General features: G+C 38.0%; 1 protein-coding gene across 1 annotated transcript; it reads left to right on the top strand.

Moving 5' to 3' along the window:
- Nucleotides 1–10983: 10983 nt before the first annotated feature.
- On the top strand, nt 10984–11874 carry foxb1b (forkhead box B1b; the record flags this gene model as incomplete). The annotated part of the gene is made up of 1 exon (XM_079601310.1): nt 10984–11874. The coding sequence occupies one exon, from the start codon at nt 10984–10986 to the stop codon at nt 11872–11874; it is 891 nt and encodes a 296-aa protein (XP_079457436.1).
- Between the last annotated feature and the right edge of the window lie 7570 nt (nt 11875–19444).

Genomic DNA, 19444 nt, shown 5'->3' with positions numbered 1-19444 from the left:
GGTGGTACCATTTAAAGCGAGCCGAAGCGAGCCGTACCGTACCGTACCATGCAGTGGAAAAGCGCCAAAGCGTGCTGTGCCGAACCGAGCCGTACCGTACCATGCAGTGGAAAAGCACCAAAGCGTGCCGTGCCGTACCGTACCATGCAGTGGAAAAGCGCCATATGTAGGAACTGCACCAACGCTGTCTAAGGATGAAACACACAACATTGTGAGCGTGCAGCCATGGCCTGACTACATCTTTAAATAACTTGACACTAATAAAAGTTAATCTGGTACAAGTTCGTTTTTGTCTGGTGTTGTAAATTCACTAAATAGCCCTAGTTAGCCGTTGATAATCTAACTCAGGGGTTTTCAAAGTGTGTGGCGGGCCTCCAAACAGTTTCAGGGGAGGATCAATGGAAGTGAAACTATTACATTACTTGCATTAGTTATCAAAAGGAGATCACACAGAATAGCCCACATGTGTGAGAGTTCAGATACAGTAGTTTTGGGGAACTGTTTTCCCCTCATCAGGCTGAAACTAATAAATGCCTTAGGACAGACCTTTGTTTATAACTGTTTGGTGCAGTAAGAAGTTATGTTCAGCAATATTAGGCTATTTTGGCTCAAATGTTGAGTGCCTATGGGATAAAAAATATATAAGTATGATCCCAAAGGCATCCAGGAATTGAGCGAAACTTACCAAGTAAACTAAAAATGTGGTGGGGGGCACGTCGTTTCCCACGCTTTGTTTGAAGGCACGCAGTCTCAGACTTTGAAAACCCCTTATCTAATTTTTGCCTTACTATAACATTAGCCAACTATACAAAATAAATCCAACGTGGACGTTGCCTCATGGAGATACCGTTAATACGTTGCCTACTTCACCCAAGTGAGGTGTTCCAAGAGCGTCTGCCTTCTGCCCTACAGATGTCGGCTTCACCATCAGGAGAGGAAACGCATGCAAAATATACAAAATACAATGTGCGATTAGACAGGAATCAGGAGATAACGTAAGCTAACTATATAACCGTGTGTGTTTTAGATCTCTCCCTGCCCCAACATAGCTGATTCAAACTGTCAACTCATTATGAACTATGGAAGCTGTTTATATCATCCGTGTTGGAGCAGGGAGTTGTCTAAAACAGGCAGGACAACGTGTATCGTGTAACTTACTCCTGGAGATGTTTTGGAAATACTCTCGCAGTACATAAGCTTCACTTCAAATAAGATAAATTCATATAACTGTTAGCTAGTTACACGGAAGGGGCTGAACGATGGAAAAAAACTTTAAAACTTTCTTCTTCTGGACGAAAAAAAAAAAACTTCAGCGTCATAGTCAACATTTTAAGACAAATGCAAATAAGCCCTTGATAAACTCTTTACAACACACAGTTAAATAAATAATTAGCTTGCGGTATCCACAGAACAAAAAGCTGATCCTACCATAACGTTACAAAGTTACTTCAGGTGCTAACACTAGCCAACTTGCCGTATACTAGCTACATTTAAAACGACAAATAGCTTAGCATTACCCACGTGTGTAGCATTCGGCGAACATATGCCAAGACCAATGCATTCAGACTTTTTACAATGTTTCGGATAATGCTAGTGCTAATCAGTTACCTACTGTTTCCACGATGTGTGGTGCAGCCATACACTAGCCAAAAAACGGAGGACTCGCCACTGACCGGCCGCCGCGCCCGCGAGTTCAGTTCACATCCGGGTCTTCGGGCACCGGTTCAAATAATGACGTGATTGGTCAACTCAAGTTGACAAGGTAACAACACGAGCTTTGATTGGTTCTTACTCCGGCTAACATTTTGTGGTTAGCTAGCGAGATTATATCTACGTTATATTTTTAATGTGCAACAATTGACGTTGGAAACAAGCAGTAATGTGCTCAACAACAATTTATAAAGCCAGTTATAAAAAATTAACCAGTTCCCTGGAGGAGATCTATCAAATCGAAAACTAAAGGAGAAAAACAGACTTGGCCCACTGCCTACTAGCATCGCGGCTCGTATTGTTCATGTTTAGGTATTATCTTGAAGTGCATTTCTCCGTGGGATAATATCCTTCACTGGTTGTCATTTATTACTGCCTTTATTAATGAGACAGTCCAATTTCTATCATCCATATTTTGGTGTTTTTTGTCAATTTCATTGCACTATGCAGTTTATTATTGCAGACTCGTACTAATATATTTCTCCATTTATATTTGATGTATCAGTGCATTTTACAGAGATGTTTATATTTGAGTTTGCAATCTGTTAAGTTGTTGAATATATTTAGACAATGAGTATTTATTTCTGTTATATTATTTATTTCAGAAACTACCTCAAGTACACTATTATGTGTATGGTCACTCTTGTACAATAAACGTCTGAACTCTATCTGATGACTCCGACTCCCTGACCAGAGTTCTGCAGCGGTCAATAATATAATCCACCAGTTTCAGTGGGGCAATCCCCAACAGATACAATGTAGTTATTTCTGATGCATGTAAAGTTTACGTTGTAGGACAAATAAAGTGTTTTTTTTTTTTTTGCTTGATGTTCTTCAGCTTCGGTTCTTTATCATGATTTTTCTTTCAAAGACTAACCCTTTAAAAGGTCCAGGTTTGCATGATAAAGATGGGTATAGAGGTCATGCTGTGGCACTCGTGTCAAAGCCTTAGCAAGGGGACAGATATGTTTCTCTGATGCATGCGGGGTTAATCACACTCTGAGTAAGGGCCTCTAGATTAATCTAATTAATAAAAGTCATGGTCTGTCCCTGCATATCTAATACTTTAAGCTAATGATGTCATAAATCCACCCTGCTAATATGGCAGGTGGAGAGAGGGTGTGTGTGTGTGTGTGTGTGTGTGTGTGTGTGTGTGTGTGTGTGTGTGTGTGTGTGTGTGTGTGTGTGTGTGTGTGTGTGTGTGTGTGTGTGTGTGTGTGTGTGTGTGTGTGTGTGTGTGTGTGTGTGTGTGTGTGTGTGTGTGTGTGTGTGTGTGTGTGTGTGTGTGTGTGTGTGTGTGTGTGTGTGTGTGTGTGTGTGTGTGTGTGTGTGTGTGTGTGTGTGTGTGTGTGTGTGTGTGTGTGTGTGTGTGTGTGTGTGTGTGTGTGTGTGTGTGTGTGTGTGTGTGTGTGTGTGTGTGTGTGTGTGTGTGTGTGTGTGTGTGTGTGTGTGTGTGTGTGTGTGTGTGTGTGTGTGTGTGTGTGTGTGTGTGTGTGTGTGTGTGTGTGTGTGTGTGTGTGTGTGTGTGTGTGTGTGTGTGTGTGTGTGTGTGTGTGTGTGTGTGTGTGTGTGTGTGTGTGTGTGTGTGTGTGTGTGTGTGTGTGTGTGTGTGTGTGTGTGTGTGTGTGTGTGTGTGTGTGTGTGTGTGTGTGTGTGTGTGTGTGTGTGTGTGTGTGTGTGTGTGTGTGTGTGTGTGTGTGTGTGTGTGTGTGTGTGTGTGTGTGTGTGTGTGTGTGTGTGTGTGTGTGTGTGTGTGTGTGTGTGTGTGTGTGTGTGTGTGTGTGTGTGTGTGTGTGTGTGTGTGTGTGTGTGTGTGTGTGTGTGTGTGTGTGTGTGTGTGTGTGTGTGTGTGTGTGTGTGTGTGTGTGTGTGTGTGTGTGTGTGTGTGTGTGTGTGTGTGTGTGTGTGTGTGTGTGTGTGTGTGTGTGTGTGTGTGTGTGTGTGTGTGTGTGTGTGTGTGTGTGTGTGTGTGTGTGTGTGTGTGTGTGTGTGTGTGTGTGTGTGTGTGTGTGTGTGTGTGTGTGTGTGTGTGTGTGTGTGTGTGTGTGTGTGTGTGTGTGTGTGTGTGTGTGTGTGTGTGTGTGTGTGTGTGTGTGTGTGTGTGTGTGTGTGTGTGTGTGTGTGTGTGTGTGTGTGTGTGTGTGTGTGTGTGTGTGTGTGTGTGTGTGTGTGTGTGTGTGTGTGTGTGTGTGTGTGTGTGTGTGTGTGTGTGTGTGTGTGTGTGTGTGTGTGTGTGTGTGTGTGTGTGTGTGTGTGTGTGTGTGTGTGTGTGTGTGTGTGTGTGTGTGTGTGTGTGTGTGTGTGTGTGTGTGTGTGTGTGTGTGTGTGTGTGTGTGTGTGTGTGTGTGTGTGTGTGTGTGTGTGTGTGTGTGTGTGTGTGTGTGTGTGTGTGTGTGTGTGTGTGTGTGTGTGTGTGTGTGTGTGTGTGTGTGTGTGTGTGTGTGTGTGTGTGTGTGTGTGTGTGTGTGTGTGTGTGTGTGTGTGTGTGTGTGTGTGTGTGTGTGTGTGTGTGTGTGTGTGTGTGTGTGTGTGTGTGTGTGTGTGTGTGTGTGTGTGTGTGTGTGTGTGTGTGTGTGTGTGTGTGTGTGTGTGTGTGTGTGTGTGTGTGTGTGTGTGTGTGTGTGTGTGTGTGTGTGTGTGTGTGTGTGTGTGTGTGTGTGTGTGTGTGTGTGTGTGTGTGTGTGTGTGTGTGTGTGTGTGTGTGTGTGTGTGTGTGTGTGTGTGTGTGTGTGTGTGTGTGTGTGTGTGTGTGTGTGTGTGTGTGTGTGTGTGTGTGTGTGTGTGTGTGTGTGTGTGTGTGTGTGTGTGTGTGTGTGTGTGTGTGTGTGTGTGTGTGTGTGTGTGTGTGTGTGTGTGTGTGTGTGTGTGTGTGTGTGTGTGTGTGTGTGTGTGTGTGTGTGTGTGTGTGTGTGTGTGTGTGTGTGTGTGTGTGTGTGTGTGTGTGTGTGTGTGTGTGTGTGTGTGTGTGTGTGTGTGTGTGTGTGTGTGTGTGTGTGTGTGTGTGTGTGTGTGTGTGTGTGTGTGTGTGTGTGTGTGTGTGTGTGTGTGTGTGTGTGTGTGTGTGTGTGTGTGTGTGTGTGTGTGTGTGTGTGTGTGTGTGTGTGTGTGTGTGTGTGTGTGTGGTGATGGAGAGACAGCACAATGTATTTACGTGTGTACTTAAGGAAGTCTGGGTCATCAATGGCGGGATAAGAATACACAACATCTTGTATTATCCACTCACGGATGCTTCATAGCATTAGGTATTGGATCATTTAATTAATTTTCAATTGCTAATAATAATTATTATTATTGATGTTAAATTTTATTTATTTATTAATAAATGTGTCAATTATTTATTAATTTATTTTTATTTATTAATTTTAACCTTTAACTTGTCATTAAAAATCAAACATGCATAATTGTGAGATTTGAACAAAGAAAAAAGCAAACAAAATTCCTACACAGTAATTCTCATGATAACGAAAAGGGAAAAAAATACTCATTGTTTTATTATAATTATGCAAGCATTGAGATTTATATTATCATACAGAACATGGCATTTGATCTAAACCAAAAACAGCATAAGCTTCAGAGTCTAACAATGACACAAATGCACATCAAGATAAGTGGTCTAGCTGAGACAGCGCATAATTAGAGTGGTCCATTTTACAAGTCTTCTAATAAATTTGAAATCTGCTCTGATAAATTTGAATAAATTAACAGGGCATTACCACACCACCACATTCGATTTGCATAGTGCATTTACTGAAATGAATATGCAAGCGTAAGTGAAAGGGCTGCTGAATCCTCTTAATTAGAATAGCTCCTCCCAGTCTGTTTTCTGAAAGAGATATCTTGACATTATTTTTGAGCGAGCATAGACTTGACTCCTTTGATCAGAGAGATATTGCTTTAACTCTCCTGACATCACAGAATATGGGTACCACCCATAATGTTGCTCATCATTTAATTCACAATGCAATTAGAGTTGTGATGACTCCTGAGGAAAAATTATGTTGCTAATTATTTATTAAATATTCACGATGCCCTCTGAGTGGAAGGGAGGGAGACAATTAAAGAACTCAGAGCGTATGCTGCATTACTTTACTGCATTCACAACTGCTCGTCAGCACATATGTTTTTTTTACTAGAAGTAAAAAGTCTTGAAAATACATTTGCAGCGATGCTGCTAATGACCATCCAGACGCCGTCCACGTTTAGATTAATATGTAAATATGTGAACAAAAATGACAGCAGTAAGAAAGCAGCAGTTAAGAAAGCATCTGAACAATGTGCACAAGCTCAATACACCGGAGCGCGTATAACCGACACATCCTTTTGATTTTCCTGGCAAAAAAAGAAAGAAAATCTGATTACAGGCTTCCATAAACAACCTATGAAGTCGGGGAAGGTCTCGTTTTTTAAAAGTTTTGTGGCTTTTAGTATGTTAGCCTTAATATTATAGTGAGCTCCAAAACAATGACAAAATTCACATGTAGAAGATAAGCATTTAAAACTTACAGTCTCACTTATGCCAATATGGATAAATGATTTTGATGGCATCACTCACTTCAGCTTCTTATTAGATTTTCTGTCCAATCAAATGCTAGAATCGAAAGCGTCCCGCCCCCTACATTATAAATAGACTAAAGCTGGCAAATTTTTTATTTTTTTTTACTTGTTCACACATTACAGGATAGGGAACAATTCAGACAGTGTAAATATGGTTTCTTTTGGGGCGAATAAAGTCTGGATTAATGCGAACTGCCACAGCTGACACACAGTCTGCTCAGGTCTACACGATAGCACAGAGCGGATATGTCGGCGCATACCAGAAAATGTATCGGACCCATTTGGATTCTGCACAGAATGCTATATTTTAAATATGGAGGAAATTAGGAGGAAACTGCTGCTTTACCGAGCTCAACTGCTCTGGCTGAGCGACGAAACCCTATTGGCTATTTTAAAAAAAGGGGAGGAGCTGTCTGATATCCCGTCCTGTCTCCCTGCTTCAGTGGAAATGACATCAACACATTGACTAATGCTGCGTGTCACTTCAGTTTACATTTAAGTTTCGTTAAGCTGTTCACACATTTGCAATAAAAAAGCAATTAATACATGAAGATTCATATATATTTAGCCCCTTTAAGTATCACACTTAATATTTTGATGAGCCTTTATTTATATATTTTCAGTTTTCATTTTAAATTTGGTTTAGGTTTTATACCCTAGTGTCCCCATTTTTATTAGTTTGTTTGTATTTATCATTTACTTATTTTTAATTTAAATTTTAGTAATTTTACATAACTTATTCCAGTTAGTTGCCAAGACAACATGTCTAATTTTCATTTAGTTTATCCTAAGTTTAAATTTAGTTCATCTTATCTTTATATTTTATTTTATTTCAGCTTTATTTAATTTTCAATGAATGAAACCAATATTTTAGTTAAATACAACAAGGGCATCAACATAATTTTTAACCAAATGATAGCAAGGCTATTTGTAATGAAATGCCTTTGCATGGTCACACCTTACCACTGCATTTGAGAGGGTTCACAGTGGCACAACACTTCCTCTGGTCTCATTACCATCAGAAAGATGTTCCTGCAGCAGGACCAGAGATGCACAGCCAGCTTAAGAGGAGGACGAGCTGCATCCTTGCATCAAACATGCTCATCATCAGCCATCGCACTTCAGAGCCACTCACACAGACTTCTCAGACAGCCTGCAGAGACCATAATGTATGCGTATAGACACATTCATACATAAACACACACCTCTAAGCAGACACGCTTGAGCATTAATAAATAGGAGGGCAGAAACGAAACAAACATCACAGGGAGTGTGTTATGACTCTTGAGAACAACATAAGAGGCTGAGAGGTCAATAATCCACTTTACAATCTAATACAATGACTCCCATATTTTGGTCTACACGTTTTGGTGTGTGCTACTCTGATTATCTAAAATAAAAATGTATATACTTTGTCAAAATAGAAACAAAACAGATGAAAGTAATAAACATTATGGCTTATTATCATATTTAATGTACAAAATCAAGGCAGGGGATCTTCACATTCACAACCATTAAAACAGAAATGGAAATATTAAAATAGTCATTTGGAAAGAAATGACTATTTTATTCAGCAAGGATGCATTCAATTAATCAAAATGGTTATTAATTGAAATGGTTCATTTCTATTTCAAATAAATTCAGCTGTGCCAACACAGGACTAAACTACATTTTAAAATATGATATAATAGAAAAGAGTCATTTTACGTTGTAATAATATTCCACACTACTGTTTTTAAATGTGTTTTTTTTTTAAGTGCAGCCTTGGTGAGCATAAGAGACTTCTTTTAAGAACATAAAAAAGGCTCCAAATTGTTTAGAAATGTAGTGTACTTTTACATACCTCAGTTAACTATTACAGAAATCTTTCGCCTATCAGCGCTTTATCAGGACTTTTGTCATTATTATACTGCAAATTGTTGCCCTGCTTAGGTGAGGCCTGGTTGCCGTAATGCTGACAGCCACAGGCAGATCCTCAGTTATCTTCATGAACTCTTCATGACCTGTCAGAGTGCCCCATCAAGTTATATAATATAAAAGTATTGATACATATTGAAACTTAAGTTTCGATAACTTAACATTTACCCTGCATTCTTATTATTTTAAACACCTTTTAACATAACTTTCAGATTGAGGAATAAAAAAACAGCAAAAGACAAGTAAATACAAGAACAGAATAAAAAATATTCAAAACAAAACACAAAAAGCCAGGCTCTAGGCTGGCTAAGGATGAGACATCATTGTGCAAGGGGCTGTATTTACAGGCCAGTATCATCTATCAGACACAGATGCGTCACATGTTCTCCATTAGACTAAATATCATTCATCACGGAATACAGCATCAACCTGCTCCCAGTCTCAGCCAGTGCTAGTGGTCAAGGGTTAACTGCAGCATCTACACACACACACACACACACACACACACACACACACACACACACACACACACACGCACGGCAGTTAGGTCAGAGAATGTTGGTACATTCAATATAATTCATTGCTTCCTTCCTCCAGCTGGATGCCTGTCAAAATGGAATGACAACAATAAAAGACAATAGTAATAATACAGATTAGATATTCACTTAACATATAACAGACAGACAACTAAAAAACAACAACAATATGGTGCTGACAAGGCTATATTAAAGCTATTTAAAAAGCTATTGATCTAATTTTAACTAATGATGTTTCTTTTTTTAATGCTAGTCTGTTAGGCTATGTTAAAAAATAATTAGAGATTAGATCGTATTTTAAGTTTATTGTTTTTTTTCTTCATATAAAATTTCTATAAATGCATAAAACCGTTTATTTTTGTTACTAAGACTGTGTATTAATATGTCTTTTCATTTTAAGAGGTCTTCACAAACCCATAGTATGCCAAATAAAACGGGAAAAGAACTTGGTATGTGATTTGGAAGTTCATCCTCCAATCAAAGGCCTGACGTCACCCCTCAGACCAATTATGACAGTCCTCATCTAATTTACAGGAGTCAGGATTGAGACATACAGATCATTCTGTTGTAATGCAGCACTTCTCCACGACTATCCCACGTTCTTTATTTTCATGGTGAAGCGGTTCATTATTTAGAAATTGACAATGATATTACAATGGCTAACAACTCTCCATACAAGCATGGCAATCAAGCCATTTTTAACATAGGCCTACTTCTCTAAAATATTCTTCATTTTAACTGATGATGTGAACTTAGTCTATTTTAACCTATGACGTTAACACCTTAGGAATAAAACACAGTTTAATCTGTTAAACGTCATTAAATAAATTAATGTATTAGGCTAATCACAAAAAATACTTAATTAACGATAAAATAGTTTACCAATAAAATGTGATCCTCACGCTGATGCTCTAAATTATATAGCCTAGGCTGCGACTACAAAACTTCACTCTGAGAATTAATGGATTTAACTCAAACTCATTTCGATATAAACACGCACCATTAAGGTATATTCCAGCATGTATCGCAATTGCGCTTATGCACATAAATTTACTTCTCCAGCAGTGTGAATGGGAATCTGCCTGTGTGTGGTCCTGAGTGATTGTCTAGCTTTACAAAGAATACGAACAAGTTAAATAGGCTATCTGACCTCCTGATAAAGACAGACATGCGGTTAATATGATTAGCCTATACAAAATATTAACTGAAATCTTAAGTTGAATTGGTGGCTTAAAGTTTAAATAATGTAGGCTACCAAACGGTGCCAAAGTAACGAAGATATAGCCAACTTTTTAGAACACTTAATTCGATTAAGAAATTCGAGTTGAAAATGAATTAAATGAATGAAAAGAAAATGTTTATACACAAACACGGAAACATTTTTTGTCAGTGTAATCATTAAAATTATTAATTTAGCCTATACAAATAAATAAATTAATTAATTAATTAGGAGCCCAATTGGGTGCCTTAGAAGAATTTTTTTTTTTTTTTTACAAATTACAATAGCTAGAAATTAAATAAAAACTAAATTGGAAAAGATCCGCTTCAGAAAAAAAAAGGATTTTAATTAGTGTGGTTATAATGGTTGGTGCCAAAATGACACTACCTCAACGTCAACCTGAGATTAAACGAAAAGCTAAGGGTTTACTATGCCAGAGCTACTGAGAAGACTTCTCCTTTGTGGTTTTCCCCACCTAAATGACTGCCAGTGTGCCATCATGCTGTGTATGTTTACAAAGTTGAAGAACAAAATAGCCAGGTGCATTTCACATCCAGTCGCCTCTTGCCGCGCTCTGTTCTCAGGCGGAGATGAATTTTATTGGTTCAGCGGGTCGCGTAAAAGAGGTGTAAATGAAAACTGTTTAGAAGACAGTGCGCGCGCCCCTCCTTTGAGGAAGATTGTCATGTGACAACACAGAGAGCACTTGAAGAGACACAGAAAAAGGGGGACAGAAGCTCAGAGACTTTAGCGCACACACAGAGAGAACTCCGAGAGGGGCCATGAGAGAAGACGTTGAGATTTTAAGTTTTTTTTTTAATGGAAAGCATTTCACAAAATCCTAAAACAAACGAATGAAACGAACTGCATAATTTGCTCAAAACTTTTACAAGAATGGATAAGTGAGTGTCACCTGAAGCACCTGCATTTATTAAGATGTCTGACTTTTTACTTCGGATCAGTGTGACATTTTCAACAAACTCGGAGTGTTTTGAAGCTATTCGTCATTGACTCTGTGACTCTCGTTGACTCTGAGGCTAATTCAAAATGCCTCGTCCTGGAAGAAACACGTACAGCGATCAGAAGCCGCCGTATTCGTATATTTCGCTGACCGCTATGGCCATTCAGAGTTGCCCGGAGAAGATGCTCCCGCTCAGCGAAATTTACAAGTTCATCATGGACCGGTTTCCTTATTATCGAGATAACACGCAGCGTTGGCAGAACTCCCTGCGCCACAACCTTTCCTTCAACGACTGCTTCATTAAGATCCCGCGAAGACCGGACCAGCCGGGGAAAGGCAGCTTCTGGGCTCTCCATCCCAGCTGCGGTGACATGTTCGAAAACGGGAGCTTCTTGAGGCGCCGCAAGAGATTCAAAGTGATGATCACCTCCGAGCACCTGCAAAAACCCTCAGACGCGGCGCATTACTTCCAGCAACAAGCCAAACTCAGAATGACAACTTTAGGGACACATCTACCTCAGATGACCAGCTACAACTTAAGTGTTTCACAACCCTCCACTTTCAAACACCCCTTTGCCATTGAAAATATAATTGCCAGAGATTACAAAATGCCAGGAAGTCTTGCTTTCTCTACCATGCAGTCCATGTCTACGGGTTATCAAATACACAATCAGTTGACCACGGCTTGGCCCCACATGTATAGCAGTAATGTGATAGACGCTGAGTATACTGGCTATGGAGTACCATTCAAATCCTTGAGTCATGGCGCGCAAAGTTTACCGGCGATCCCAGTGCCAATCAAACCCACCCCGGCTCCGGTTCCGTCCATCTCGACGCTGCAGGCGCGCCTTCCAGGCTTCCTCTCCGGCTCTCCACAGTCCCTGAGCCCGACCTCTCCCGGACAGAGCAGCCCTGCCACACCGAGCCCGACCTCGCTGCTCCATTCGGCCGCCGTGCACTGTCAAGAGGTCACTTAAAACTTTAAGTGGGACTTGAAACTTAACTTACACATCCACCGGACATAAAGGCAAGACAAGAAAACTCACAAAACATAGGCTATATCGCTGAAATTAAAAAAAGTTGACTTGTTTAAATGTTCTCGAAATACAGTGAAATTGAACAATCTGTTAAGTTTGATTATTAACTAAATATTTCAATGACGTGTCATTAGGCTACCTAATTTTTAAAGTTTAAGAATCTAATTGAAAAATGCACAATGGACTATGAAAATGTCAGAACAGAGCGTAAAGAGTTTAGGAAAGTATGATTATGAATTACAATACATTCTCCATGTAGATAATTTTACTTGTAACTTATATTTTGGGCTGCTTACCCATTAAAGCTCATCGACACCCAGTAAATGAACTGAAAGGGGATTTATGATTGCATGTATAAGCACAGATGCTGCAGCTTTTTCGTGTGGCAGTGTAGAAAAATAAAAATGGAAATACTCCAATGCACTTTCGGTGTGATGTTACAAATATCGCAAGAGATGTTGTTCCGTGAACAATGCTCAGTCTAATTTATCAGCTTCGTTGAAAATATAGTGAAAGCTGTTGTATATAAGTTTTCTGTATAATGTTGACATGCTCTTGTACTATAGCATGCTGCTTTTCACGTATATACACCTGAAATAAATTATAAACTTTGTCATCAAACCTTATTAAAATACCCTGAGACTTGTCATTTTAATTTGTGTAATGGAGTTGCCCAACATACAGAGTAAGAGATTTGAATCAGCAGCATAACAACAATAAAATCATCGAACACTTTTGTGATATTAAAAGACAAAATTCTGAACTCATGGACCACTTGTTGTGGACAATTGGTTGTCGATTAAAGATGAAAGGGAGGGCTTGTTTAAATGCTTTTACGCAACTTTAGTAGGCTAAGATCGGAGGGGAATTTATTCAATAAAAGACTGTAGGCCAATAGGCTACCTTAACTGAAATAAACGGGCCGGAATTGCTTATTTCCTCAATCGATGACTTGTCGCAGCAATTTTGAATTCTATTTATTACTGACAGTCTTCTTTATATAAAAAAAATCTACACTAGCGGACCCCAAACAAATATAAAAAAATATTCGTACCAACAACAACAAATAATAATAGGCTAATAATTTAATTAAAAATAAATAAATAAAATGTAATACAAATGTATGAGTTATTATTTTGGATAACGAAATATCAACCCAAGTGGCATTATGAAAAATAGCACAAAAACATTTTTCAGGGGAAATAATAATAATACACTCTTGTAGAAACTTTATAGTTAGCTAAACTATTGGAACATATAGTTGATGTAATGAAATACATGTGGTGAAGTTAAGGGGAAGTGACTTACTAAACCAATATTAATTAATATTTTTGCAATTAAGTATATTTTACAATTAGATTCTTTATATTTCTAAGTGTGGCTAAATAATTTGATCCCACGTAAATAAATATATCTAGAACTACAACGTCAAGAGACATGCATGCTTTTTAAAACTTTTACTCAACTTAAATAGGCCTACATTTTTATCAGTCAAAATATAAAGCAGCTGTTTTTCATATTCATTAATATTTTAAATTACTTAAATTACTTTAAATGACTGAATACTATAATTGTTCTGCTTTCTTTCTGCTGCATTTTAATAAACCATTAACTTAAGCTGTAAAAATAACAGCACAACATACAATCATATTTGTGTATGTAAAAAGCACATTTATAACATATGCCATAAACGATCTGTGTTGCATAAACTGCTTAGACTTGTCTTGAAAGTTAGTCATCTATTGTTTTCGTCAAGACTGGTCCTAACTTTTTAAAGTCTGTTACAAGAAATGGTACTATGTGGTCTAATTTGAATTGAACAATTAAGAATAATTACCTCTTTTCTTGCTGCTAGTTGGTCAAACTCTTTAAGACACAAGTGCTATCATATTGACACAGATGAAGGTTAGTATAGGTTGTTTGTTCGATACAGTATGTCGCATTTCATACATTGTCATGCATTTAATTAATATAATGCATTATGGAGAAACATCCAAGGTAATTAGCATGTGTAATTTATCCATTTATTCATGCATGTGGCCAATGGCCTGAATAATGAGCCTGCAGCCTTAACCCGGACACAGGAGATGGAATGGACAGGAACATGTTATTTACAAATCACACTAGAAAAACTAATGTCATCAAGCTTGAAATCAACTCACAACTTATTTGGTTAGAATTTTTTTTCCAGCAGTAAGCTAAATAGCCTTATTTATTTCTCACTGTGACATTAATAATTTGGGGCATGCATATTTATGAGCAAAATACCTGAACATGCTCAGGCAGGGGATGGCAAGGATATTTATAAGGCCATAAATCAACAAGCTGTGAAGCCTGAAGACTGAAAATCAAACACACACACACACACACACACACACACACACACACACACAAAGTTCTAAACAACTTTATTTATTTTTTTAACTAATGTGAAATAAATACAAATTGGCTTTGCATTTGTGCATTTCTGATCTGGAAATTGTATAATTAATAATTGAGGTATATCAATAAATATACTGTGTTTATCCATATCATTTCCAAGAATCTTTTAAAAATATTATTATTTTAATATGAAAAATATGAAAATGAACAGGCCTAAGTATTAAAAAGTAGGCTACAGCACTTCAGTGAGAAAACAAGCCCTGTTTTGAAAAGAAAGTTCAAACAGTGAGATAAGACAACTCTGCGGAGTTGTTGTTTGAATAGGAAAAGGTGCCTGATTTCTCTAGGATTCTTGTCCAGGATTCACAGTGCACGGATATTTGAGCTAACCCGTAATAATCAGCATGGCTGTAGCTGAAAGCAGCAGCAGCTGCAAAGGGAGACTCTGCTCGACCCAGCCAAACGCCTGTGTGTGCATGAAATCACTGTGTCAACATTTAATTCATGCTTCTAAGCAGAGACTGTGAGACAAATTACACCACTGGGAGGGACTGCCAATATTAGCTCAAGCAACAAATGTCATCACTGACCATTGGGCTTCTGACGTAAAGTAAAATACTCAAAGTAAATACTGTCAAAATGATGTTAAAATATAATATAGATGCCTTATAAAGTTTCTAGAATAAAATAGAATTTTAAAATGAAAATCGACTTATTTCTTTGTCAGCTGAACAGATGACTGATCACAAAACGATTTAAAAGATAGTGCTGTGAGTAAACATTCTCAAGTTTTTGGAGTAGAGCAAGAGCGGTAAGGACTGTTTGGTCAGCCATAAAACATCACCCAGCTAACACTGGCCAGGACTATTGTGTCCCGTCAATACACTTCAGGCCTTTCAACATGTTGCCAGGCGACTGGGTCCGTTGACACAGCGATGCTGGTCTGAGTGATCAATCCCCTGCGTGTCTGTGTGTTTGGTGTTGTGAGTGGGCAAATGCAGTTGCTTTGTCTCACTAAGAGACCTCCAGTGAGAAGAACAGCACGCTTTTGTGTGCGTAAGTTTTTGAGTTTACAACGCACAATGTAAAAGTGGCTGATGCCCCATGCCAAAAACACTAAAAAAGTACAATAGTTTAGAGTTTCTGTCTCTTTCAGAGGAGCAATCATTAATGCCCATCATCATGGGCAAATGAACAATCACTTGAAATGATAGACCTTCCTAGCCATCTTTTTGTATCACTCAAAAGTTTGTGATCATTAAGATTTTTTTGAAAGAAATTAATACGGTTATTCAGCAGCAAGGATGCGTTAAATTTATCAAAATGACAGTAAAGACTTTCACATTGTTGCAAAAAAAAATTCTGTTTCAAATAAATGCTGTTTTTTCTATTTTCCTTCTTTATTTTAATCAAAGAACCCTGAACAAAATATATCATGGTTTCTACAAAAATATTGAGCAGCACAACAGTTTTCAACATTCAAAATAATAAGAAATGTTTCTTGAGCACCAAATAAGAATGATTTCTGAAAGATCACGATACTGAAGACTAGAATAATGGCTGCTGAAAATTCAGCTTTGCCATCACAGGAATAAATCACATTATAAAGTATATATCAAAAGAGAAAACTGTTATTTTATATTTTAATATTATTTCTTCTTTGAAAAAAAAAAACAAATCTTACTGACTCCAAACTTTCCTTGTTTTGTTGCAGGGCTTAATAAGAAGAAGCCCTGAAGGAGTTCAGTGTCTGAACACTCAATATTACAAAGTCTGGTTCTGATCTGATAAGGTGGCGCCAATGACCCTCTTTCATACAGTAACAGCAGATGACTGACAGTTCCCTAAAGATGACAGGGCCTTAAGGTGCTGCTCTTGTGTAATACTGAAAACACATACGCTGAAAGAAACACGCAACAATATTACTGGGCTCCAGAGGCATCAGCATTAATTGTCAAGGACATGTTTGTAGTTGAATCAAGTTCAATTAGGGAAATATTGTCACAAGTTGGTCCAATTGGTAAAAAGTAAAATTTTAGGTATGAAACTCGACAAACTAATAATCTGCTTGTCCCTTGAAACATAAAATCACTCATCATCAGCTATATTGGCAAGTAGATAAACAGGTAGCTAAATAGTTGACTGTACTTTTAACGACGTTACTTTTTCCAAACAACCCATTCACACAAATAGCCATTTTCACATTATTCACAATTTAATTATTAACACCCTACCTTAACTGAAGCTCTGGGGCGTCTTCAGGTCTCAGGTGATGGTTTAAATGTGCGAGTGTAATGACAGGTTAAGCTCTGATGTTTCCCCTGCAGCCGCTGACTGGCAAGTTGATTTAGGCTGAGCAGGAATCTTCCTTGTTTCTCATAAACTAACACCTCTATGACACTTCAAAGGGTCAGTCGCACCTGAGGTGACAGAGGGCAGCGTGTTTCTGTGCACAGAGTGAGATGGACAGATAAACGGTTAGGGTTACCAATTGCTGGGGGTCAGGTGCTGCTTCCAGCTTTGAGTCACATTTTTAAGGAATCCCAGAAGGAACACAAGCATACACTCTAAAAAATGCTGGGTTGTTTCAACCCAATTTTGGGTCAAATATGGACAAACCCAAACGTTAAAAATGTAATTTGAAAATTGAACCCAACGGCTGGGTTTGTCCATATTTGACCCAAAATTGGGTTGAAACAACCCAGCATTTTTTAGATGTTTTTAGTATTAAAATCCTATGTGGTCACTGAAATCTCTAACCTGTATTTAAACCTATCAGCTTCTAAATCTAAATTTAGACTCAAATGATTATAATACAACCTTGCAAGTAACAAACTACAGAATTAAATGAACTAACCAAGGCAGTAAATGACTTGCTTTGAAACATTTCCGAAAATATCTTCTCCCATGTTGCATTAACAGGAAGGAAGAGTACATTTTCTGCTTGGCTCATAACAATGGCCTGAGTTTCTTTGATCTGTGTTAAGTCCTTCCCAATGTCAGGAACTAATAACTGACCTTTTGTAATTGGGATTACCTCCTCTGTGCTTTGTTCATGTTAACTTTGTTCTATTGTCGATGTATTTACAAAGTCAATGAGAAGATAATTAGTAATGAGTAGTGTAGTTTGAACTACCATGAAATCATGCCTTTCAAATCCTTTGTTTAACAACTCCAAGCAGAACTACATCTTCCATTTTTTAACTAAGCTGTGCTGAATGTTTGTTTAAAATGATGCTGAAGGTGTTTTACATAACACACCAAGGCCTGGTTTCACAAACAGGGCTTAGATTAAGCCAGGATTAGACCTTAGTTCAATTTGGATATTTAAAAGGATAGTTCACCCAAAAATGAAAATGACCCCATGATTTACCAACCTCAAGCCATCCTAGGTGTACAGTATATGACTTTCTTCTTTCAGTTGAATACAATCGGAGTTATAAAAAAAAAAATGTACTGGCTCTTCCAAGCGAAGCTTTATAATGGCAGTGAATGGGGGTTGAGATTTTGAAGCCCAAAAAAGTGCATCGGGGCCAGTGGTGGTAATAAAGACCTTCTGAAGCGAAGCAATGTGTTTGTATAAGAAACATATACATATTTGAAACTTTATAAACTACTGTTGTAAACTATTGTTTGAACTGCGAGAGGCATTAAAGCTTATACGCTACTCCTACATTGTACATTGCGTTAGGGGTTACTCTTTTCTTACAGAAACCCATCGCTTTACTTCAGAAGGACTTTATTAACCGCCCTGTAGTCGTATAGTTTATTATGATGGATGAATGCACTTTTTTGGACCACCATTCACTACCATAATAAAGCTTGGAAAAGCAATAATATTTTTTAATATAACTCCGATTGTGTTTGTCTGAAAGAAGACCGTCATATAGACCTAAGATGGCTTGAGGGTGAGTTAATCATGGGATAATTTTTTGGGTGAACTATCCCTTTAAGTAGCTTTTATAAATGTGCATTAGAAAAGAAAAAAAAACATCACTGGCGTGCACATTGAGGCAAAACAGTGGCACTGACAAAACATATTTCAGTAAAAACAGCTCAAACATGCATTTTAGTCTGGGACTTAAGCCTTGTCTGTGAAACCAGGGTTAAATGTTGTGATGACTCTTAAAGGGATAGTTCACCCAAAAATTTAAATTATGTCATCTGAGAGATTTCTCTTCCCTCATTGAAAGTCTATTCACCCAAAACTCTGACACTTCAAAACGTTCATAAAGATCAAGAGGTTTAATCCAAGTATTCTAAAGAGATGTGATCACTTTATATAATGAACGGATTTAATTTAGGCTTTTATTCACATGTAAACATTGATCAGCAAACATAGGCTACATAGAGCACTCAAATTTGGTGATCGGAAACTCGAGCATGCTTTCAATTGAAAAATTCAATTGAATTTTGGGGGGAGGGGGGGGGGGACTATTCCTTTAACTCTTAAAACACTTCATGTCTGTAGATGATCACACATGAGATGGTATTTGAACACAGAACCATTATGATAGCACGACTGACACCTGGATGGGCAGAGACTGGTGTTTCTATCTTCCACAGGTGCGTGGCCTCAAGAAAGAGGTGGGCTGAATGTGGTGGAAGCAGTTAGTATTCTGTGAGAGTGAATTACTCAAGCCTCCATAAAAGCACTCTTTCTAAATAAGGGTCAATTTGATTGCTCCCCTTTACCCTTCAGCCAATTATCACACAATGGATGGAGGAAACTGATCTTGTCTTCATTCTGAAAAGTCCAATTCTCACATCTAGAGCAAAGAAGGATACAGAACTTTAATACAACTGTGATATATCTTACAATATTAATTTTACAATTAAAAAACAAAATGTTTATTTAATTTAGCAGGCATTGTATGCAAAAGCAGCATATGCAAAAATAATATGAAATGCATTCGTTTCTTATTAGTTAACACGCTAGCTTCAAGACCAGAGATTTCCATTGATGTTACTGGAAGAACGTTTACTTAAATCTGCTTGAATCAGTTTAGTAGGTACACAATTAAATAAACAAATTTGACATTTAAATAGCATTCTGCAGATTTTTATTTAACTGTTTTATTTATTGTTCGCTGTTCTTGACCGCAGGATATACATTTGGAGTCTATAG

The sequence above is a fragment of the Phoxinus phoxinus genome (assembly GCF_949152265.1).
Source record: "Phoxinus phoxinus genome assembly, chromosome: 2".
Classification (NCBI taxonomy): domain Eukaryota; kingdom Metazoa; phylum Chordata; class Actinopteri; order Cypriniformes; family Leuciscidae; genus Phoxinus; species Phoxinus phoxinus.
This window is presented reverse-complemented; position numbering and strand designations above follow the sequence as displayed.